Below are 25,613 nucleotides of genomic sequence, written 5' to 3' on the forward strand. Positions count from 1 at the left end.
AGTTCTAAACACATGCCCCCTTTTACATGGTGACAGTGAAAAGAGGCAGAAGAAAATGTGAAAAAGGCCAGGCAGGCCCTGGAGGCTAGGGGTGCAGCAATGCCGCACTCAAGAGTGGCCGCTGATGGGGAGTGGAGGGCAAAGAAAAGGGGAAAAAAGAAGGGGGGGCCAGCATCTGGGGGCACTAAATGAAACACTCCAAAGTGGTTCACATACTCCTGACCCTTGAACTTGAAGCTCTGTGGTGCTCACATGCTGCTGGTACATGGAGGGCTGGCTTCTCCCAACATTTTCATCTATGTGCTCTGGCTGGAGGATGAAGGCCCTGCCATCCTCTCACTGAGATCCCTCTTCAATGCCTACCTTGCAGGTAGGTGTCAAATGACCTGGAGAACTAGGGAAAGGGGTGCGTGGGAGAAAGATCTCCAAGCTAGATGCCTGAAGACCCAGCCTCTCTCCTGTATCTGCCCTTCTCTAGCCATGAGACCCTGGACACATCCTTCCTATGCCCAAGTTGCGATTTACTCCTGTGAAACCAGGATACCAGTCTCTGCCAACCTCTCAGGATTGCTGAAGAGCTCCAGGGTTTAAAAGAGTGAACGAGTAAGTCAACAAAAGAAATTTGAGTGTCTTTCGCACGCTGGTTACTGTTCTCTGGAGCCTGCTCTGGAGACAGGGGCTGGGCGCAGACATGGGCCAAGTCCTCTGCTGGCCACGTGGCCCTTCTTTGAGTGAACAGTTGTAGTACTGACTAGAAGCAGCTTCCTGTTTGTTGTGTGACCTTAATGTGGCCAGTGAGTGGTGGGTCCTTAGGCCCCTCATTTCCCTTTCTCGTGTCTGCGTCCGCATCGGGGAGGCCAAGGGTACATGGGATAGTCTCAAGTCTGTGGGCCTGCCTGATGGCCACCTCCTGGCCTTTAAATGCCAGAGACCTATGTCCCCTGGTGGCCAGCCTGCTGTGACTTTCACAGGAAGTAAAAGGTATGCAGGAGCATGTTATTAAAGATGGGGGTGAGGCCAACCTTCTCACCTTTACGAATAAGGACACTGGGGCTCGGGTTATGTAATTTCCCTGACATCGTTCTGCTAGTTAAAGAGCAAAGCTGGGAATTCGGTCCATTATCTTTCTGTATATCCAGCTGTCAGGCACAATTCCACGGTGGACAACTCTTTATAGCAATGCTCTGGATTTTCTGGCTCCCAAGCTCTGTCGCCTCTCCACAGGGGGCAGAAATTGACTTGTTTATTTCTGTATCTCAAACGCATAGCACAGTGCTTTGCACACAGTAAGCATCACATTGGTTGAATGAATGAATAAATGCATGCATTTTTTATGTGAGAATCTCAAATTAGCTTGACAGGGCCCATCAAGGGCCATGGGGTGTGATGGAAGCCATTCCCTACAGGAGGAGCTCATCCCTCTCTTTAGAAAAGAGACACAGGGAACATGCCTATTAACGTTCACTTAGCACCCATTATGGCTGGCAGGCCCTGTTGTTAGGTACTGGATGTTCAGGAGTAAAACAGAGTCACGCCTCTAAAGGATTTGGTGTAGTGGGGTAGACAGAGACAACTGAGTACTGGAGAAGAAGGAAGCAAAAGGGGCTGTGGAAGCCCAAAGGTGGGGCCCCAACTCAGACTGGGGGTTGGGTTATTTCCTGGACGACAGAATGCTTGAAGTGAATCTAGAAGAATGGGCAAGGATAAAAAGGAGAATGGGGGCGTGGGCTGGGGCAATGTGGGGCAATCTGTGGTCTAGTAAGCTCTTTGTACCTTAGTTGTTTGCATAGTTCCTTAACCTCACAGCCCCATGGACAGTGTATAGCAAGCCTATCAGTCTTTCTGCAGGCTTAACTCTTCCTTGGCTTGATGACCCATTAGCCAACCTTATCTCGTTCTTGTCTGCAGTCTGACCACAGAACTGTTTTACAAGAGCATTTGCAGAGGCCCCGGGGGTGGAAGGTGGAATGTGTCTCCCCTTCTGTACATACTAGGGAGAAGATTTTGTCATTTGCTATAATAAATTCTGTGCCTCCTTTCAAAAGGCTTGCAAAGTCTTTATCTTCCCCTTGGAACACAAGATTTTTAAAGGTCAATTTCTCTCTTGTCTCTTATCATGAGAAATGTGGTTTAGAGATAGTTTGAAGGGTGACCAAATTCTTTGGCTTTATGTGAACTCTCCCTTCCAGCAATAGGAGATGAAGAGGAAAAGGGAAGACAGAGACCTTTGTTCTCAGTTTTCCTGAAATTTCTCCTTCTAGGTTGCATCTCTCAATTATCTACTGCAACAATCTATCCAAGATTGTTTGTTCATGGGGCCAAAAGCACCAAAAGAGATTATCATACCTTGAAGCTGCTTAAAGATCCTTTATCAGAAAAGGCCTGGTTGCTTAAAATCCAGTGGAGTTTTTATCCTGGAGGCTTTTAAAAAACATAGGTTCCAATCTAATCCTAGCTCTCTCACTGAGCCACTGTGTGACTTTGGGCAAATCATTTCAGTTCTCTGAGCCTTCGTTTCCCTGTACGTAAATGCATGCCTTGCAACTTTGTTGTAAAGGCTGGAGACGATGTGTGCAGAGTGTCTAGCAGGGTGTCTAGCACAGTGCCTGGCACTCAGGAATGTGCTCAACAATGGCTGTTGTTTTCCTTTATGTACGTTTGGATTCTTTTCTAGCAAAGAGTGTGTAACAGTTTGGAATACAGACTTTAACAAAGAAAATGAAAAAGATGAAAACATATTATACAGAGAAATATACCATAATCTTAAATGAAAAAATAGAATGTAAAATTTTATAGAGGACATAATTCCAATTTTTAAAAATAATTATTTACAAATACATATTTTTAATAAATATCATGTTTTTGTGATTGCAGGTGGAAAGGAGCAGGAGAAACAACTGATATCTGTAGTTGATAAACTAAGTCTTAGAGTTAAGTTGAGTACGTCACTCAAGGTCACACAGTGAGCAAATCAGGGAGCCAGGAGTTGAATCCAGACAATCTGGGTACAGATCCTGTACTTTTAATCACTGTGCTATGTTGCCTCTCAGGTCCTTTAAATATATAACCTGTGATCCTCATAGCAGCCCTGCAAGGTGGGCATTATTTATCCTCATTTTACAGTGACTTAGCATCTTTGGGACATGGTATTACCATCTTTGAAATGGGCATGAATAAACATCCCCATAAGTGGGTAAAATGAGAAGATGCATGTGTCTGCACTTAGTAAGTACGTACTCAAGGCACACAGTACGAATGGGGCACACCTTCTTTGTCAAGCGGGGCACACAGAGGCTTCACTTTGAGTGGGTGAGTTAGGGCCCCTCTGCTTGTCTGCCTTCTGGTCCCTCTCAGGAGCCAGTGCCCAAGGTGAGAGCATTAGGAGACCGGCGGTCATTGAGTCACATGAAGGATCTTGTTTCCATGTTTAAATCTAGCCAAAAATCATACATGAAAACAAAAACAAACCAATAAAGCTACTCCCTGGTTCAGTCATACTGTTTAGCTCCTTTTTTTTTTTTTTTCCCAGACAGAGTCCTCCTCTGTTGCCCTGGCTGGAGTGCACAGACAGACACAATCTCAGCTCACTGAAACCTCCACCTCCCAAATTCAAGTGATTCTCGTGCCTCAGCCTCCTAGGTAGCTGGGATTACAGGTACACACCACCAAGCCCAGCTAATTTTTTGCATTTTTAGTACAGACGGGGTTTTGCCACCTTTGTAGGAGCGCTGTTCTCGAACTCCTGGCCTCAAGTGATCTACCCGCCTCAGCCTCCCAAAGTGTAGCTTTTTTCTTTTTGTCTCATCATTTAAAAACACTGTTGTAGCATTCTTAATGAAACTTGAAATTCAAGTTTAATTTAAATTGTGTTGTTTTAAACCCAGCAAATTGGGAAAGAAGAGTAACCAGGTATTCTTAGATAACTTGAAGGGCTACAGGGGTCTACAATGGGCCATATGTCTGAGATCTGGACACAGTGAGATGCTCTAATGTCACCAGACCTCACATACTCTGGCAGTTTCTGCGACCGGCCAGCTGTGTGACTTCTGCAAAATACTCGCTAAGCTTCTTTTTCCTTATCATGAGGGAATAGTAAGGGGATAATAAGGCCACATTCCTCACAGTGTTATTGGGTGGATGCACAATTGCTTTGCAAACTGTAAAGTGACATACAAGTTATTACACTCTCATAAGCTTTGTGGTACTGCTGCAGCCTACTTAAATCTGAGTAAGTACTCACACTACACTTCTAGGTGGAGGATAAATCACTAGGAGAAGGCAGAAGTGCTCTAGGTTCACAAGGCCATGTGGAATGGCTGAAGAATCTAGTCCAGGTCATGTAATGACTTGCTTTGTGACTATGATGTGTGTGATGTCACCTCTCCTCTCTGGGCTCCAGTTGTCCTGTCTGTAAACATGCAGGGGAGGGAGTTAAAGTCAATGTTCTCTGATGTCCCTTTCAATCCTGTTATTCAACATTAAACTCTGTTAATTCCTTCTCCAAGCCTTGAGTCATATCATCTAAGAACAACCACTCAGTGAGACTCTAACACAATTTCTCTCCAGCCTGAATGGTTTATCTGGGATTATGCTGTATATCCTGTCTTGGCTGAAATAAAGGCACTTATTTAATTCTGCTTCCATTAGACTGAGTCATTTGGATGACAATTTCTTACAAATGACTGTGAGTTTCTTGAGGGAGAAAGACTGGGCCATGTTCACTGGTCTTTACGTCTCCTTGGAAAGGAGCATGGTGCCTTGTAGGTAGCAGGAGCCCTACAAAGGTGTGCTTGGCTGAACTGTAAGTAGCCCAGTGCAAATATGGCTTACTCATGTGCTCCTTTCTTCCTCTCTCCCTCCACTAAAACTGCCCCCATTTGGCCAAGGCTCAGAGTAATAAAGAGGCCAGTGGAGATAACTCTTACTACCCCTGGCACTTGGTTACAGTCCACTCTCTAAGGTTGTTTCATCTATGCCACCCTGCAAAGCAGGGGTCCTCGGCACCTTCCCCTTGGCACCCGCAATGGGTGGATAGCCCAATGAACTGAGAGCGCCCTGAGGTGAGACGTTTCCTTATTTCATAGTTGAGAACCCGAGGTCAAAGACCCTCAACAATTTGGCCTTCCCAGCTGATTCTATTCCCAACCATGATGACCCATGGGATGTCTTCCTGACTGGACTGAAAGTCCCATGGGACAGAAATCACATCACAGTTCCCAGCAGGGCACCCAGCCATCTGATATCAGTTGAATGAGTGGATGCTCCTTTATCCTGCCAATTGTCCCACTGCATTGCAATTACTTCCTGTTTCTCTCTCCCTCTAGATTGTGACCTTCACAAGGGTAGGGACTGTGTCTTATTTATTTCTGAAGCCCCAGTACCCTGGACAGGGTCTGATACAATGTCGACACTTGGTTAACATTGGTTGAGTGAGTGAATAAACTATGTGCAAGCTCATTTCAGCCCATAACATGCTCCAAAAATGCAAGTGGCATATTCTCCCACAATTGGGGATTTTTCTGGTTGATCTTTTCCACTGCCTACTGGCTCATCTCTCAGAACAGCTGGAGGAGGCTCTATTCCCCTGGGGTCTGGATCAGCCCCATTTCCTATGAGAAGAACCTCTCTCTCCCCGCAGAGCTGTGAGCTTTGGGCTATGGTATGCCCATGCCCCATGTTACCAATGGTGCATTCTTGTGCTAGGAGGGCTGGCTCTGAAGTATGGCAAACAAAGGATACACCTGAATTGCATTTCATGGGAGAGAATCAATGAGCCTTGTTCTATAACCTATACTTGTATGTATACTGGTAGGGAGAGAGGTGCGCCCTTTCCCCACATTTCCTAAAGATATACAGTTATTTCACTGCCCAGATGTTCAACAGTTGTTTGAAGGCTTTGGCCAAGACTTTTGGCTCATGAGAAGGGAATGGTGGCTCCTCTCCCCTTTTCTTCTATTACATGAGTGTTACTATTAGTTACTGGAATTGTGCCTATACAGACAAAGTGAAGGGGAATGCTGAGGAAATCATGCAGATAATGTAGGCTGATGTCTCTTTCCTATGAAGAGCAAATATAAATGCACTTTACCTTGCCTGAAGACAGGGGTGCTTGTTGCCCTTCCCTGTTTAGTCCTGGCTTGGCCCATAATGATGTCTCTGAATAGAGAGCCTTTTCCTTTCCAGGAAACTGCTACCCATCTAAGTGTCACCTTCTTGAAGAATGCTTTCCTACTCCCACAACAACCAATATATAACTCTACAACAGCACTTATCACAGTTCATTAGCATTTAATTTTCGGTCTTTCTCCCCCATTTGAGGTCCTGGCGTATAGGGACAGGACTTCCTTATCTCTATGCCTAGCATAGGGCCCAATTCTAAAAGAAGAACTCTGGATATTTATGGAGCACAAAAATGAATGAACTCCACAAGTTTCAGATTGATTAAGGAACATTTCAACCCTCCAAGATCGCAGGAGAACATAGACCTTCTGTTTCTGCCTAGCTACTGTGGCCAACCCCACAAGCTCCTTGTTGGCAATTGCTCCACTGGGCCCGGGCCTGGGTGCATCAGGCCCAATTACCTCCTGGATTTAGGCAGCAGGCGGAAGGGCTGAAAGCTGCCTGGCTCAAAGACCAGGGCTCCGAAACAGCCCTCTCTAGGCTGCTGAAACCCACTCAAGGCAAATAGACCACAGAAATCACAATATCACATACTTGGCCTTTTAATTCTTATGGTGCTTTGGGGTTTGAGAATCCCTCTAAATAGAAAATCCCCAAAGGTTAGAATGCTGAGTTTCTGACCTATTGATTTCCTACACTGTGAAACATATTAAAATCCTTTGGTATAAATATTAGGGAGCCACATAGACTTGTTTGGACTAAGCCAACTGTTAGGCCATCATTAGGAAGAAAGGGTTAACTGTTTTGGTTTTTTTCAGATCTTTATCTTTTCATTCTCCTAATAACCACCTGCGAGTGGGAGAATCAGGAAGGACTGATGTATCTTCCAGGTGGGAAAGTAGAACACATCATGGTTGTATTTACCCAAGTTAATGCAACAGAAAAATGAAGGCTAATTCTATGACTAAGATAAGGACTGAAACGGTACTTATGGGCCAGCTGCAGCTGCCTCATTTTATTAACAGGGAGAGTGAGGCCCAGAGCCACCAAACAGCATGTGTAAGGATGCACAGGGAGTCAAAGCCAGAGCTGGAATTAGAACTCAGGTCTTCACTCTCAGCTAATGAATGTTCTAAAAGATGAGCACCTCCTTCCTTGGGCTTTGACTGTCTAGCACTTTAAAAAAACCCAAAGCAAAAGCCATTTCTATTACAAAAGGTGTCTGCTGGTGTGCAGTGAGGGTAACCTCCAGAATCAGAGGACAAGAGACCTTGACCAAAGGTAACTCAACCTCCCTCCCCTGGAGAAGTGTCCCTCTGCAGCTTCTGTGATAAAGAATTAGATGGTCTCTTCTTATCCATCTCCAGTGAGGGGGACCCATAACTTTGCCAGACATCTCATCCTACTGCTGAATAGTTAGAAACCTCTTTCTTCCATATGCCTTCTCCTCTATACTGGCTGCTGGATATCAATTACTTTCATTTACATTAGTTAATTTTAACTGATTCAAATGGAACACCTGTGACACACACTCATCCCTAAGCCACATATGCAGTTTTTTTGCTTGCACCGCAGGTCCCCCTGACTGGATGACTGGTGTGTTGGTGGCCTGTTAGCTCAGTAATACCCATTCTCCACTCTGGGCCTCCCACCCTCTGGAGCCGCCTGGAGCCCATTGGTACCAGAGCCCTACCTCCATCGTTGTCTTTGCTGTCACCGCAGGCAGTCTCCATGGAAGTGTCACAGCCAGCTCCTCTCCAGCCCAGCTGGCACACGCAGTGCCAACCATTCAGGTCTAAGGTACATCTGCCGTTGCCATTGCACAACCCAGGGCACCCCTCTGAAAGACAAAGTACAGAGTCGAGGTCTGATCACCCAGAGTCAACCGCCATCACACACACTCACACGCTACCTGCCAACTTGCAAAATGCCTTCATATCCATCAGCACACGAATGCCCACAGCAGCCCAGGGAGGCAGGTATCACTAGGAATGGCCACTTTACAGAGAAGGCAACTGAGGCTCAGAGAGGTGAAAGGACTTGCCAAGGTCGCACAGTCAGAAGTGGCAGGGACAGGGTTGAAACCCACACCTTCTGTATCTAAAAGCCCTTCTTTCAAAAGTGACCGGGATTCTGGAGCTGGAGTCAGTGGATGTCGGCCTGTCAGAATCTAACCAATAGAACTTTTTGCCTGATCCTTGCTTCTTATTCATTCTCATGTGTTCCTCTTATCTCTGGCAGCTGTTTAGCACAAAGGAAACACCTTTGTGTTTATTCCTCGCTTCCTTCAGCACTTCTGGGTATCATTCTAAAGGGCGTTATTTTTTCCAACTCTTATAGTAGGTCAATTTTATTGGACCCTAGGCTTCATTTATTTTGTCTTATTTTCTCCTAAACAACTGTCTTTGCTTTGAGGAAGAGGGCTTGGGGCTTTTTCTTACCATCTTGTCTACAGCTACACTTAGAAAAGGCCCTGCACCCAGAGGAGCTGTGATGGCCATTGTGAAACACTAACTAGGGCTGTCTGTGAGTGCAACGCAGGTACAGCCAGGCTGCTCTGCTCTCATTACGCTCATATGCTCATCTGCCTGCCTGTCTGTCATTTATTAAGCATCTTCTTTGGGCTAGCACTGGAGGTACAGAAATGAATAAGACCTATTCTTATTCATGAGGGGCATAAAGCCTATCAAAGGAGACAAATTTATATAGGCAAAAAATTTCACTGCTAAATGCCCTAAAGGAGATGTACAAAATATGGTGGGAACTTAACACAGGTGTGGCCATCTGAGAGGGCTGTAGATGATTTGATCAAGAACGGTCAGGCAATATTTAGATGTTGTGTTGGTTCTGCTTGGACCATATTATAAAGTGGGGAAGTTTAAAAAAATACTATTAAAGTAGATTTGCAGGTTTTTTGATTGCCACATCTTTAAACCTCTCCAAGTTCGTGGCTCAGAAATCTATGTTGAGAATATGTTAAGTTACATGGTTCACTTCAGCTTCTATTGTGCCACTTGGTTTTCACTCAAGTCCTTATATTAACAATCCTGCCAACCCCCTTCTCCAAGGGGCTATCAAAAACCACCCTGTCACTGGCAAGGCTTCCATCTCTTCTCTGCGTCTGCTCAGTCTTGGGAGAGGTATGGATGTGAAAGCACTGTGTCAGCTATAAAGCTTCATTTGTTTTGTTATTATGAGCAGCAAAGTGCTCCAAATATGGCTACAAACTGAATCTTCTGCCGTGAAGTAATGGGAAATTGACTCATTATTCTTAAATGGGACAACAAATGTGAAAGTGGCTGCCCAGGACAAGATCTGGGCCAAGGTAGCCGCTCACTAAATGGCTGATCAATCAGAATCTAAAACTTGAGTGTTTCAAGGACTTTTGATAGTTGACCGTTATTCCAAAGTAAAAGAAAATAACATGTTTATTTCCACTTGAGATGTTCATCACAACAACCCATGAATCTGGCCACTGTGTTTTCCATTCAAAGGAAGAAACATGTACCAGTTGTATACTCCAGCCTAGGAGGGATTCCTCCAGAAGTGTTTGCAGACTATGGGTTTCTGTATAGCAGGAGCCTGCTGGGAAAGATGGGAGGCTACCAGCATGGCCACCCCAAAAAGTGATTGAGAAAGAAGTTTTAAAAGTGAGCCCCAGGAGCAGAGCTGTGACACACAGGTGGCTAGCCAGGCACTCTGACTCAGTTGCTAACATCAGCCACCTTTAGTGATCTAAACAATCACAGTTTTCTCTTTTCCTCAATTAGTCTCATGTCAACGTTTGTCAGTCCAGCTGGGACTTGTTTTCAATTAAGCCGCGTTTGTATTTGGAATTAGTCATGGAGGAAGTAGGGTCTGATCTTTAAGAATGGTAGCTGACTGCTTTCTTTTGCTGTAAGATAAAGCCTCTTATAAGAGACAAAGAGTATCTCTTGCATAAGAGCACAAGCTTGAGAGGCATATCAGAGTTTGGCTGTACCACTCAGTGGCTGTGTGACTCAGGCACGTTATTGAATTTCTTTGAGCCTCAGTCTTTTTACTTATAAACTGTGGTTGTTGGGGGGGTTAAACAAGGTATGCATGATGCACAAAGCCTGGCATACAGCTCAAACATAATATCTGAATCTTCTACTCACCTTTACCTTCTCTCTATTTTGGGCAGAGGGCATATAATATCATATGTTGTACCCATAACCTCAGGTGGGGCTCACAGAAAGGCAAAATAGGAAACTGAGGCAGTTATCTAGATCAGAGTCAGCAAACTTGTTCTGTAAAGACCCAGAAGAATACATAGTTTAGGCTTGTGAGCCATATGGTCTCTTGCAATTACTCAACTCTGCCATTATAGCTTGAAAGCAGCCATTTTTAAATGAATAAGCATGGCTGTGCTCCAACTAACTTGATTTACAAAAATAAGTGATGGGCCCGATTTGGTCTGTGGGCTGTAATTTGCCAACCTCTGGTTTAGATGCTTCAGGATGGTGAGACAAAGACAGCTGCCACATACTGAGGGTCTACTAGAGCTGGCCACTGTGCTAGGCACTTTATATAGATTTCTAAAATAAGTAAATTTTTGTTAAAAATATTCAGATCCTGATTTTCTAGGGCAGATCCAATTTTACACCATTTAACCCTGAATTTTTAATAAAAGCCATGTGTCGTAATAGAGCGAGGACTTTGGAGGTGGATCAGCCTCAGTTCAAATCCTAGCACCATCATTTTACTTACTACCTATGTTATAACTGGCAAATTATTTAACTCTAAGCTTCAGTTTTCTCATCTGTAAAATGGAGATAATACCTGATTCTAAGAGTACTTGAGAGTATGAAATGAGATAACATATACCAATTATTTATCACAGTGGGTAACATACATAGGCATTCAATAAATGAGAGCTGTTATTATTATTATTATTGGATTTACTTGTTTTAAGTTTGTATAACTTCACTAAGAAATTCATAAACAAGAAAATAACGCTTTGCCAGCCCAAGTCGTATAATGTTTAGGTCAAAAGCTATGGTCCTCATAAATAAATCCTTGCCAAAAACAATCAAGACAAGCACTGGGCTTGTCTCATGGCACCATGAACATGCAGTGCAGTGAGAGGTGGCACGATGGGTTCAGGGCTGTGAGTCCCAGTGCAGGCCACCATTCATGCTTTCCTAGCATACTGTACTTCTCTCAACAGCAACAGTCCCCAGGATACTTAAATGATCAATTCTGCAATTAGTTTCATTGTCTTACTTCTTCCATTAGAATGTACTGCATATAGCAGACACTCAATATATATTTGTTAAAATGAATCAATGAGAGGGACAAGAGACCTGGGTTCTGGCCTAATATGGGGGGAGTTGGGAAAGTTACTTTCTCTCTTTGGGTCTCAATTTCCCCATTTATAAGATAAGGATTTGGATGAGATGATCCACTAGGTCCTTCCGGCATAACTGACCCAATAGAGAAGGTCAAAACAATTTCAAGTTAGTTGATTCTGTTCTTAAATTCAACCAACTTTACTCAGTACCTGGCAGATACTGGACTTTGTGTTAATTCACAGAGATGAGATATATCATCTGCCCTAAAATTTTTTATATTCTCTTTATTTATACCATACTTTGTTCCAGGAAGGGTTTAAAATAGGTCTTATAATCACAAACCATACTTCTCAAAGTGAACCTTGTGAAATAGTAGTTCTATGAGGTCTTCAAGAACAAGCTTCTGCAGTCAAATAAGCTTGGAAAACGTTGCATTCTATACTCTTATTGTAGAAAGTCACACTGAATATCAATATATTAAAGGCTCCAAGAAGTCTTAGAACAAAGAAAGCTGCTTATTTCATTACTACTGCATTTTCCAATTTGACTTCAGAACTCTTTCCCCCACCCAGTAACCTGTGTGATATTCCATTCCATAGAACACCCTCAGGGAAGCCCTGCTCTAGTGAACTCCTGTGGGCACATGGCATCTTAGGCACATAGTCCATGCTGCTCTGAGGCTGTCTGAAAATACCATCGCCAGACCTTTAGTGGGATTAGGTCAATGAATCACTGAGGTGCCAGTTCGGAAGATGTGGAGCAGGTGTTCTCAGGGAGGGTTAACTCCAGATGTGGAATCACAGAGAATCACAAATGTGGAAATCCACAGTCAATTTCTTCAAATGGACCAAGTGATACTCTAAAGATCTGCACTATCCTCTAAGTTTCAGAGGGACTGTGAGTACCTGTGGGTGGAACAAGGTTTGCTTTCATCCAGCCATTTGCTTCTGGGATAATCACACCCCTAATAGCCAGCATTATGAAGCCTCCTCCAGGATGACTTGCTGACTTTCTTAAAGCAATATGTCCATCCTTACCCGCTGAGGCTAATTCCACAAACCCTGAAACTCATCAATAATTCAGAGAGCCCACGTGACATTAATAATCCCTTCTGGAAAGACTCACACCAGGCATTTGCTAGAGTCAAAATAATGTAATTTTAAAGTTTAGAGAAGGGCTAACAAAGCTCTTCAAAAGAAATGATGCCCTTTGAATTATAAAGAACCACTTTATCTTCAATCTCCTGCTCAGGCCTATGAAGAAGTCCCCCTTGCAGCTAGCACCAGGTATGATTAGAAGACTTTCAGAATCCTTGAAGGTATTTATTTTTTAGTTAAGTGGCATGGATGCTATGCAATACACTTATCATATATCAAATGGCCCATTTCTTTATGTTTCTCTTACTGGTCCTCTTATACTTTTTTCTCTCTCCATATTCACTTCCCTAGACAAAGCCATCATCATCTCTTACCTAGATGACAGCAATAGTCTGCTAATCGGTCTTCTTGTTCTCAATAGGCCCCCCTCAATTCTCCTTTCACAATAGCGCCAGACTGATCTTCCAAATCACAAATGTGATCTAGTTATCATCTTGCTTTTAAAAACCTTCAGATGCTTTCTTATACCCTTATGTTAAATTCCACAATCTATAAGGCCCCAACAACCTAAGTTAGTGGGGTGGCTACTTGCTAAGTGGTGGCCTTTGGACTTCCCCTGTCATAACTCTCATCACACTTTGTTGGAATTATTTGTTTTAGTGTCTTCTCTGCTAGACTGCAGGCACCTTGAGAGCAGGGACCATATCTGTTGTGTGGTATTCCTATTTCCTAGCACTTAGGAGTTCAGCAGATTTGTTGAGTAAACATTATTTCTTTAGTCTCTATCAAAGCAACTGGGAAACAATGAACAAAATCTTGCCCATCTTTGAACAGTAAAATACTCTACTCTGACAAGACCTGAGCTTCCATGAGACAGATCTCTGAATTATTTTTTTAGAATTAGTATCCATTATACCAAAATATCAGCCAGATGAGTGCTTGGGTCAGACCTAGATTTTGCCAAGAAACATTTGCCTTTTAAAACAAGTTATGATTCATTGACCTAATCCAACTAAAGTTCAGGTGATGATATTTTCTGAACTAAAGATCAGAGCAGGTGATTTGAGAAAGAATACAGGCCACTTCCCAGTGAGGGTGCCAGTTTGGAAGATGTGGTGTGGAGGAAAATATATTGGAAATTATGGACATTCTTGGTGACTTAAGGTGACAGAAGATAGAATGTTGAAACATGGATAAAGCCAGGAAATGCAGAGTCCTGGTCCTGCTACTTATGAGAAGTGTGAGCCAGGATGACCCACTCAACTTCTCAACTTCGGTTTCCTTTTTCAGTCAAACGGGTATCATTATATCTATTCCCTTAAAAAAATCACATGACTCACCTAAGACTCATGGATGTGAAAAAACTTCACATAGTAGGAAAATGTTCCATCAAATAGATGGTAACATGATAAAATTTAGCCCACCCTGAAGAGTCCTCTGCTAACGAAAATTGTGAAATGCCTGTTTTAAAGAGGCTCAGAGGTACTACTCTTTCTTGCTGGAATGATTTTATTCTCAGTTGAGGACTAGCACATGAAATATGAAGACCCTTGCTCCTCCTCCATCTGATGGATCCTATGCAACACCTTTGCTGTAGTTGGCAAAGCTGTCCCAGCTGAAAAGCATTTAGTCAGTTATGTTTCCCCAAAACCCTTTCCATAAGTTTTAAAACAGCTGTTGCTATCTCTTATTAAAAGCCAATTTAGCATTTTCCTTTACGGTTTCAAAAATTAATCTAGCTAATGAAGTCCTTCTTCAAATTAAGGATGACAACAAGTATATGATGAATAAAGCAGTATAATTCACACTTATTGAGCATAATTCCTGCCTATATACTAAGCACTTTGTATTCATTACTTCACTTAATCCTCATACCACCCTTATGAGGTGGGTCCTGTTAGCAAGATAAGTTAAATCACTTGTCCAAGGTCACTTAGTTCACTGAGTTTCAGTTGAAGCTGGGATTCAAACCCAAGCAGTCTGACTCTACAATATGTGTCCCTATCTGCTGAGTACATATTTTGTACCAGGTGCTGTGTTAGGGCCTGAGAACAAAAAGATGAAAATGACATGGTATTTCTCCTCAAGGAGCTTAGAGTGTTTTAAGAGCACACATGTCTGATTATTCTGAGACTTATTCTTAGAGCAATGTGGCCAATTTGGAAAATCAGGTACCACCTAACTAATGTAAATGTTTAAAATGGAAGGAGTTACTTTGCCTTTAGGGAATACTCTTCAAAGACAAAACTTACCAAAGTCAGGCCTTCTCTGAAAAGGAAAACAAATAAACAAACAGACCATCTGCTCCCTGAGTCGGGGGTCTGTTTGTCCCCTTGTCTCCAGACCCTGGCACAGGTGCCTAGTACACAGTGGGTGCTCCATAGATGCTTGTTGATGAATGAACACAATAGTACTACAAAGTAGTCCTTAAAATTTCTTGCCTGTAATCCCAGCACTTTGGGAGGCCGAGACGGGCGGATCACGAGGTCAGGAGATCGAGACCATTCTGGCTAACACGGTGAAACCCCGTCTCTACCAAAAACTACAAAAAACTAGCCGGGCGACGTGGCGGCGCCTGTAGTCCCAGCTACTCGGGAGGCTGAGGCAGGAGAATGGCGTGAACCCGGGAGGCGGAGCTTGCAGTGAACTGAGATCCGGCCACTGTACTCCAGCCTGGGCGACAGAGCAAGACTCCGTCTCAAAAAAAAAAAAAAAAAAAAATTTCTTAACTTGCTCTTGGGTGTCTTCCTCTCCCAGGCCACCCACTCTGGTTGCCAGCATCTTAATTCTGGTGGACCAGGTGCCATAACAGATGGGCAGGGTGACATGAGATGGGGTGGAAAGAGTGAAGGGTGTATGTACATGGGGCAGGGGGGAGGGAAAAACAAAAGTACAATGGTATTGTTACAAACATATCTAAGCATCTGTGACACTCCAGGTATATCAACCACCTTGTGACCGAAAACCCATCCCCTTTGGGCAATGGATGTTGCGACAAAACTGGGGATGCAGTAGCATCCAGACATCATGCTTATGCAGTGTATATACATTTTTATATACACACTTCTTTATGCTCAGACACAAACACACACACAAAAACAACAGGAAAATAGAGGAAGGAAGACCATACCTTTAACTACCCTATCCAGATAGTGAGCTAGGGAGATAAAAGACAGGACATTTAAGGTAGGATCGAGTAAGTGCAATATCGCCTGTCACATAACCATGCCAGATGCTAAAGAGACAAAGGGATTGTGCCCCACGTTTGGGACAGGCCTATGCCACGGTGGGGAAAATAAAACCAAAGATAGGACGACACGAGAGAGGAGGAGGGAGAGCAAGCATTCTCCAGGGATGGCCAAAAGGAACTTCAACTCATTCTGTGATCCAGGCATTTGGAAAGGTGATCATAGAAACAAGAAGACATATGAATAAGGAAAACAGACAAAGAAGGATGGGAAGCTGCAAAAGTGGCCACACTCCTGCTCTGCCAGCTTTGTCTGGCTTTACAGAAAACTAGAGCCTGTCCCTTTGACTACTCAGAGCAGCATCCAACTTCCCTACAGGTGAAGCAGCCATACCAAGAAGAAATGGTACCTCATCTGGGCAGAGGCATTTCCAAGAAGTTGGAAATTAGAAATATGCAAAATTTGGATAATCTCTGATATGCACTAGTGAAGGGGGTTGAGTCTTTGATCAAATATACTGCTGGATTATCTGTTTGCCATTCTTGAATTTTTCATGTACACATGTGCCCACATATGCTTGAATGCAGAATGCTTAGTGTTCTAAGTAAGATGCATCCCTCCTTTGTGCATCTTACACAGACTATGAGGTGCAGGTCAATGGATGTCACTGTGAAAAACAAGACAAAGCAAAGAAAATCTGAGCATTTCTCAGTGCTTATTAACCCTAAAGAAAGAATGATGTGTGCTTTGTTTTCCAGTGGAAGGGTTATGTCCAAGCCTTGAATTCTTCGGTCTTCTAAAGTTTTGCTTATTTGAAGATGGGTATCAAAGGTTGCTCTGAAATAAACCCCACTGTGCATATATATGGGTGTCTGGCTGTGTGTTTAGAGCAGGGCAGGCCTCTTAAATTCCCTGCATGAATCACTAATACCATTTCACCTGCCCTACATAGGCTGTAGTTATAGCCCTTCGAGGAGCTTCTCTTTCCTTATCTCTCCACACCTCTCCCTAGTGTGTTGTGCAAAGGCCGGGTAGCTGGGCAGTCTCCTGAAGGATCTGATGCCTTCAGCCAGGCTGCACTCCAGCCTCAGCTGAATTTCACACATGAATCAAAAGTCCATCTGACAGGACTGGACTGCAACGGTGTGGCCTTATCAGAAATCCCTAGGGTTCTTTAAACATTCTTACTCTCTTCATATAAAAACATAAATTATATATATTTTTAATTCTCTGGATAGAACAGATATTGTTGTTCATCAATATATATTAGCCTCAAAGACTAGTGGATAAGAGGCTGTGTTCTTAGTTCAGGTATCCATGTGGTCTCTGGTTCAAGATGAAATACACTTCTGGAGCCTGCACAGCCAAGTGGAAAATTGGGAAGAGGAAATTTTAAGTGAGGATACATGCCTTTTTTCATTCTTATAGATGTTGTGGAGTCCATGAGATGCAGGATATAAGATGGGAGCATGAAAGGGAGTACTTGTTAAGCAGGGATGAGTAAACAAAGCTATGGAATGCCAAACAATGAAAAATGGGAATAGCCCACACAAAAAATGGCCTAGGAAATATCTCTGGCTAAAGGGAAAGCTTTCTTGATTCTTGGCTCTTCTGTCACTTTAGTCTTAGTCAAGCTAATTTATCTAATTTTGCAAAGTGGTCTAAAATGTCTTATATCTCATCTCCCAGGATATGCTATCAAAGAGCATGAATACATGGAATCACCTGGCTTTTGTGGTTTTTGTTAGCTTTCACATCTGCAGAATTTTTTGGAGGGTCCTAATTATAGTTCTTGTAATAACTCTGAATCCAGTTATAGAAGAGGTGTAGTGAGCCTAGATTTTTTTCCCAGGGATGGCTAGGCTGGATGAGACACCATCACTGGGATCCAAGTGGTCATAGCATCCACTGTGAGGGAGTTCTCTGATGAAAAAACTTTCTTGATTGTCTCCAAACTTAATGGTGGTATCATAGTTCTGGTGGTGAGTGAAGCTCTATAGGATAATCTCTATAGGATAATCTCCCCAGGGCCAGTGGCTGACTTAGAGAGTTCTCTCTCTCTTCTAACGCCATTTTCAAGAACCAGGTAACCATGCTATTAAGTGAAAATATGTTTTTGATAAATTTAAAAATTCTTACTATTTCCCTAGCCCACAGGTAGGAAAGGAAGTCAGTGGAAATGATGGAGGCAGGCTCAGGTTACCATCATCACTGCGAGTTTTCAGGAGACAAGAGTAGACATTCAAAACTTCAAATCCTGACTCCGCAAATCAAAAGGGATTCCTTTGCTACAAAGAGCCCCCAAGCCACACTGTGAATCCAAAAGCTGGTAACGGCCAGTTACTACCAGTCCATGAGTTTTCCGGGAATGGAACGGAGCTTCCTTGTCTGTGGCTATTGAAAATGGGAGTGACAAATGAGTCCTTGAACTTTACTGCCATTTATTTATAAAAGGCATATGCAGAAGTCCATACTGTGGTTGCTTTTATTGTTTGAAAACCTTGGCGCATATGCTCTTGAGTACAATTGTTTAAAAATTCATGATTTTAAAGTACCGACTTTTAGAAAAGATGATGCAAACTTTGCATTATGAAAGGTGGATTCAGGACTTCATCAATTCCTGCATCTTTCTCTTCAGAACTTCAGGATAAAGATGATGGCAGTAGTCATCTTTCCTCTTGGGCCACGCTGTTTCTTTGGCATTTGCACAAATGTTTCTCATACTCCTACTATGCTCCTATCTCTATGTGAAAAGCTAGAGATAATAATGGTACTATAGCTATTTATGCTACAGACTGAGCTTTTGGCATGCAGTTGGTCTGTGTGGTCTTAGGTCTCTTTGGCCTTTCTCTGATCACCAACATAAAAACTTCTTTCCTTGATTTGCCTCTACCAAAAGAGGTTTCCAAAAGTTTCTCTTAGGATAATCTTTAAAGTCTTCAGGGGCTCCCTATCCAAAGTTATGGAGAACATGGCAAGAGGCTTTTCATTCTTACTCTCCAGGAGCCTCAGGGCAACTCGAACAGCTGCATTGTTGGTACATGTTGGGCCACAAGAATCAAGGATCACTACAGCAGGTGATGGGTTGGCGGTTCTAGTCATCTGAGCTTCTTTCAGATGGATGACAAACCTCCAAAGAGATGTTCTTGCTAAGCTCTTGGATACATTAGTGCTCTTCTGTCTTTGGATAAGTGGTCAGTGACACCCACAATGAGAGAAATTCAAAGCCAGGTTCCCACCCCACCACATGTGGGCTGAAGTCTCCCAGGATCATTAGCAAATCAAACTTGTGCTCTGATAACTTGAGGTAGATCCCTGTACATTTTCTCTCTCTCCTTGTCAGCATCTTTCCTGTCAAACCACAGGTCCTGTTGTAAGTGAATGCTTTCTGAAGGGATAATCATAGCATTATCACAGTGGCCTATAACTCATGAGTGATTTGTGGGCTCTTGGTTAAGGATTTTCCGATTATGAAAAAGAAATCTGAGAGCTATCAGGCAGAAGTGGACAAAGGGCCAGGTGTGGTGGCTCATGCCTGTAATCCCAGCACTTTGGGAGGCCGAGGCAGGTGGATCACCTGAGGTCAGGAGTTTGAGACCAGCCTGACCAACATGGAGACACTCCGCCTCCACTAAAACTACAAAATTAGCCGGTGTGGTGGTGGCGCCTGCGATCCCAGCTACTCAGGAGACTGAGGCAGGAGAATCACTTGAACCTGGGAGGTGGAGGTTGTGGTGAGCCGAGATCACACCATTGCACTTCAGCCTGGGCAACAAGAGTGAAACACCATCTCAAAAAAACAAAAAAACAAAAAACAAAAATTAGCTGGTGTGGTAGTGCACACCTGTAGTCCCACCTACTCGGGAGGCTGAGGCAGAAAAACTGCTTGAACCTGGGAGGCGGAAGTTTCAGTGAGTCGAGATGGTGCCACTGCACTCTAGCGTGGGCAACAGAGTGAGACTCTTAAAAAAAAAAAAAAGTGGACAAAGCACGGAAGATTTTGTGGCTTTTCTTTATAATTTCTCTCCATTGGGAAGTCTGGTTTTGCTCACTCAAGTAATTGTATCTTCAGGGTATCATTTTGACCTTTACCCCCAGAGGAAGTTTTGTTTAAAAATCAGGATTTCTAGGATTGGACAGCTCTCCTGAAGTCTGGTAAATAATTCTGTATATCTGGTATCTTGAACAATCACAGCTTTGGAGTCAAGGCTGGAATTTTATTAATGTAATCAGAAGCTGTCATTTTCTACAGGTGTTTTCAGACTTTAGAGACAAGGGGCACTGAGGTGAATAGAAAAACCATCATAGAATTGATCCAAAATGTTAGTAGTGTTTTCAAAGAAATAGGAAAAAAATTAAACACCTTGTTAAATTTAACCATGATTTTCAGCTTTCTCAAAGGAAATCAGAGGTCAAGCCCCAGACTTCAGGAATCCAAAAAACTCCCTGAAAAGAACCAAAAAATATGCGTTTGGTGACTCTCTGTCAATCATATACTTGAGAAACAGATTCAAATCAATCCATCTTACCTTAACTTCTTCTGGACTAGGAAAACTGGGTTTCATATACGCAAGTGGGAGTATTAGTGTCATGTAAGTAACAGTAAAAATGAAGCATCCCTCTTTCTTCACCAGATATTTTCAGGAGCAGGTGACTCACTTTTGGGCTGATGGGTGTGCAGTTCTGTGGGCAGTGGAGGAGGGGGCTGAAATTCTGTCACCCTTGGGGACCTCCTCCAGCCATTCCATTCTGTGATTCAGGGACAGAGAAATGAAGCCTCAGGCAACTGCGTGGTCTGGCCCTGGTGCTTTTACCAAAGACCCTTCTTTAAGATGCAAAGAGACAGGTGATTCCTAACATAAGGAATTAGGATTGAATGTGAAATATTTTTGCTGTTTGACAAAAATACTGTCATTGAAGAGGATGCCACTGTCAAATTCCCTTTTATTCTGAAAACCAACCTCTCTTGAGAAGAATCAAGTAGCTTCCATGAAAGATAAGGTGAGCCAAAGGCTCCAAAAGAAGATATTTAATTCCTACGATAATAGTCTGCTCTGGGAAATGTCACTGGGGTAAAAAGGTTCTTAACACTGGGGACTTGGCCATATGGGGCCTAGATTTGTCTTGTTCTTTAAATTCTGTATTCCTGCTGTAAGGTAATCAAGCCATTCCTTCCTGTGTATGCAGGGCGGCAGTATGTAAATAAATAGACCCTCTTTTTTTGCTTCCACTGCCTAGAGGTCTCTAAATCAGCGTCGTGGATACCAGCTCTTTCTCTGGTATGGGAAGTAACAATTGCAGCCAGGAGCTAGCTGCACGATAATGACCTATTGTATAGTAATGAAATCTGATAACAAGAGAAAATTTAACACTTTGAATTTCTAACTGTTCACATCAGCAGTGTTTTTCTTTTCCTAAATGACTCTTACAGGGAGTAAAGTTCTCTGGAAACAAGGAAATGCTTCTCGTTATCATGAAAGACTAAAAATGGACTTCCCCTTCTCATTTCTATTTCAACAAGAAAAGGATGGCACCGTTGTTTCTCTACTTTGCTTCCCCTCCCCCTTCCCTTATATCCTACAGGGTTATTGAAGTGTTCCTTCAGCACGAGGGTGTTGAGTTTCTCGTGGGGATGCAGCTGGCCACAGGCAGAGACCCACAGAGAGAAGGTTACCATGCAGGAAAATTAGACAAGGACGAAGAAAATGCTCACCACACAATGAGAGGTAGTAATAGAATTCCCAGCCAAAGTCCTTTCAACTGAGCCACTATGACTAGTCCATTGCTTCTTCAATGTCCTATGACATTTCTTTGGTATTTAGGACTGTCAACCTTCTTCTTATATTGTGCACATTTACTTTGATGTATTTCCTACTGGAGGGAAAAGGTATCTGCAACCCCAAGGTGGAATCTCTTCTAGAAGAGCGACAACAGAGCATACAGGAGAGGAAGGAGTGGATGGTTTGACTTCTTGGCATCAAAATAAAAGGGACATTTTTAAGGCCAGACTGATGAATATCCAGAAAACACTGCCTGTAAAACAGCCTGCCCACAAGCCCTGACATAAGTCATGTGTGACTAGATGAAGGGAGAGGTTCCCTAAGATGAGATGCGTTTATCTTATAACATTTTTGTCCAATATTTGCAAACGTTTTGGAGTTTGGTAAGATGAGCTGAGGACTCTGTAAGTAGGAGACAGCAAACAGAATGGGCCCTCTCTGGGCTCTGTTTTTTGTTTTTGCTTTTTGTTTCTTTTTGAGACGGAATCTCGCTCTGTCCCCCAGGCTGGAGTGCAGTGGCGCGATCTCGGCTCACTACAAGCTCCGCCTCCCGGGTTCACACCATTCTCCTGCCTCAGCCTCCCGAGTAGCTGGGATTACAGGCACCCACCACCATGCTCGGCTAATTTTTTGTGTTTTTAGTAGAGATGGGGTTTCACCGTGTTAGCCAGGATGGTCTCGATCTCCTGACCTCATGATCCGCCCGCCTCGGCCTCCCAAAGTGCTGGGATTACAGGTGTGAGCCACTGCACCTGGCCTTATTATTATTATTTTTTTAAAGATAGGTGTGGGCTTTCTTTTGGGCTGGGAGGCTGAAAGCTTGGTTCATCCTCAGTCATGCAGAAAAGGGAAAGTGAGGGGAAAGCAGAGTTTAAAGAGGGCCCCTTGGATGACCAGGGCCACTTCTCACTAAGGGGTTTCCAGGACAATTGTAAGGGAGGATGACACTGACATAAAGTAGCCATTAAGGAGCACACAGTAAGATGACACAGCACAACCTGCAATGGCTGCCGCAGTGGCTGCCATCGTGATGGAGTGGCTCTGTTGAGGGTGGGGGCTGGGCAGATTAGGTGACAGACTCTGAGTGCAACTGCCACAACACGGCACAGTCTCCAGGAAGGACAGGAGCAGATGCCTCAGTAGAAAACCTGGACTTTGTCATGCAAGGGCTGCAGAGCAAGCAGCTGGTAAGGAAAAATCAAGTGTCAAATTCCTGTTCTACCTCTTTGAAGTTCTGTGACCTTAAGCCTCAGATCCTCGAAAATGAGGAAATAATACATACTGCTTCACAGGGTGATTGTAAGGAGGATAAAATAATGCAGCTAAAGTTCTTAGCACAGCTCTCGGCATGTTGTGAATACTTAAAAATCAGAAGCCATTATTATTATTAATATTAATAAATGTAAGGTGTTCCATGACCAAAACCAGGGATGTTTCAGGGGCAGGGACCAAGGATATAAACTAATGTTAGGCTTCAAAACAAAAACAATGAAGACTAAAAAAAACCCTCAAAATTCCTTTGTCTCTCCAAAGCTGTGGGGCTTGTCTTCCAGTTTCTCTAAGACCCCAGAGGTCACTTTCTGAGCCAGAAAGGCACCTGGAATCCTGCCTTCGAAAGCCATGTGCTCACCATCTATCTGATCACAGACCCTTCAGTTAAAAAAAAAAAAAAGAACAAAAAAAAAAAAAAAAAAAAAAACGGAAGGGGAAGAAGTTAAAACACACATATATACACAAACCAGTTGATTCAATAAAGAGCTTTGGGTGAGTGCTCATTCCAGGATAATAAACCAAGCAAAACGTCTGGCTGAGTTTAAAATCAACAAAACCAGCAGGAAAGGCAGAAAGAAGGGAACGAAGTGATCAGCTTGTTTTCAGAGCTGCTTCAGCAGGAGCTGGTGCTGAGGAGCCCCCAAGGGAGGCGAAAGGAGACAAATGCAGACAGGATGGAAACTGAGGATGGGGGAAGATTCCAGGCCTAAGGGACTCCAGATGTGGCCTCAGGGCCTGTGGGGAGCTCTCCCCAGGATTCCAGACCTCTTGGGGAATTCTGACCTAGGAGCCCAGTGGGTATGGAGGGCTCAGAACTAAGCCCCAGCCATCCCAGCAAGATAATGCATTGGATAATAATGGCTGCATGTATTGGGCACTCCACTGCATGCCAGCCTTTGCTAAGGTCTTCACATGTATTATTATCCCCATCTTACGAGTGATGAAACTGAGGCTCCAGAGTGTTGACGGGCCTTGCCCATAGCTGCTAAGAAGTGCTCATCTGCCTAATTCCTGAACACAGAGCTCCCTGACACAGAGCCACACTGCATTTAGCCTGGAAGGAGCTAAAGAGCAAGGTGTGTTAACCAGCTAACCAGGACCTGGGAAATGGAAATTGGGAGTAATAAGGTTTAAAACACCAAATTGTGAGTTTAAATCTAACCGATGGCTAGGAAATGCCAGTCGTAATGCCTCCAGATGAAAGGACTTTCTTCCCCATCCCCACATGCGATGAGGGCCCAGGCTGGCCCTGAAATGCCCCGACAGACAAAGGTGTCCTGCAGACCAGAGAAGGTACCCGGGGGCCTCGGCCCGCCATACCGATGGTGCAGTGTTCGCCATTCCAGCCAGGGCTGCACTCGCACTTGCCGTCGCGGCAGGTCCCATGCTCCGCACAGCGCGGGTGGCAGGCCCGCTGGTCACAGGCTGCCCCCATCCAGCCATCCTCGCAGCGGCAGGTGCCCCCTACGCACACGCCGTGGCCGCCACAGTCGGCAGCACAGATCTCTGTGGGGAGGAGCAGAAGGAGGGAGGACACCAGGGCCAGGAGGGGAGGCAGTGGCCAGAGGGGCAGGGGAGGGAGGAGAGAGAAAAACAAGTATTGAGCAAGTTATTATTGGAAACCAAAGTCACACTTGGCTACATACCTGGGCTTCTGTGACAGATCGGGATTCCAGAGGTTCGGGAGACTAATTTCCGTGGACAATGACCCTCGGATGAGAACAATTCTCTGGGCAGAACCTGTCCTGTGCCTGTTTCCCTACCAAAAGAGGAGGGATTGTAGGGCTCTGCTCAATTTGCTTCTCCCTCTTGCCAGCCTGTCCCTGCCTTTGTGCTTGCCCGTTCCAAAGGGGACTGGCCTTCTGAACAGATGTCAGGAAAAGTCAAATGTAATTAAAAACCGGTTATGTGTGAAAACAAAGTAAGGATGAGACCCCGTCGCCAAATGAAGTGCTTGTGGTCTGGCTGGGCACGTGATGAGTTCTGCGGCCTGCATTTCATGACTGCCTGGACTCTGATTGAGGTTGGGGTGTGGGAGGGAGGCTGAACCCCAACCCCGTGAGTATTCTCTGGGCTGTTGTCCCAAACCTACAGTTTGTTCTGTACTTTTGCTGGGTTTATTCCCTTTCAGCTTCCTGCTTCCTCACCCCAACTCCAAGAACCATCTAAATGGGGTTTCAGATCCAAAGCAAACGGTTTGGAGGAGGGCCCTTCATAGCCAGAGTGGAGCTGCCCACCCTTCACAAAGGTACATCTGTGAGATGGTGCAAAACACACAGGGCCCGATTCACAAGCCCCCACAAGCCCCTCAGGCTCCAGGCCAGCCACAGCTCCATGCTTACTGCAGGCGGAGGTGGTAAAGTCTTCCAAAATACAACTGCTCTTTAGGAAACAGGTTGAGCAGCCACGTCCATGAAGCTCTCTGCCAGGGCTCTGATGGAGAGAGACTGACATGATTCTCATGCCTCGTGGCCCAACATGCTTCAAATTCACATGAAAATCTCAACCCTTTTCATTTCTTTCAAACTAAATTAGCTGGCACCTCTGTCAAGGTGTATTTGCTCATCTCCCTTCCAAGCTGCACGCTTGGTTTAGAAGCTGCTAATATCTGAGCTACTTTGAAAAAGAAAAGAAAACAAAACTAGGTCTCAGGGGCTCAGACCTTCCTACCAACCTACAAGACAATGAATAAAATGTTTGAGAATTTAAAAAATAGTAAGAGTTACCATGTACGTTGTGTTCCTGTGCCAGACATCCTGCCAAGCACATTACCTCAAAAGGGAGGTACTTATTATGTGCAGTAACACATCAGATTCTTCAGCTGTAAAGTGGGAAGGGATA

General features: G+C 44.0%; 1 protein-coding gene across 1 annotated transcript in view; it reads right to left on the bottom strand.

The window, feature by feature from the left end:
• TENM4 (teneurin transmembrane protein 4) overlaps positions 1-25,613 on the bottom strand; it is an 800,850-nt gene that overhangs the window by 103,725 nt on the left and 671,512 nt on the right. Inside the window, exons 16-18 of the mRNA XM_026446989.2 lie at positions 24,093-24,278; positions 15,663-15,689; positions 7,814-7,960 (exon numbers count right to left, since the gene is read on the bottom strand). Coding sequence (XP_026302774.1) covers positions 7,814-7,960; positions 15,663-15,689; positions 24,093-24,278 — 360 coding nt within the window. The remainder of the gene's footprint in view (positions 1-7,813; positions 7,961-15,662; positions 15,690-24,092; positions 24,279-25,613) is intronic.

This window comes from Piliocolobus tephrosceles, chromosome 13 (assembly GCF_002776525.5).
Source record: "Piliocolobus tephrosceles isolate RC106 chromosome 13, ASM277652v3, whole genome shotgun sequence".
NCBI lineage: Eukaryota > Metazoa > Chordata > Mammalia > Primates > Cercopithecidae > Piliocolobus > Piliocolobus tephrosceles.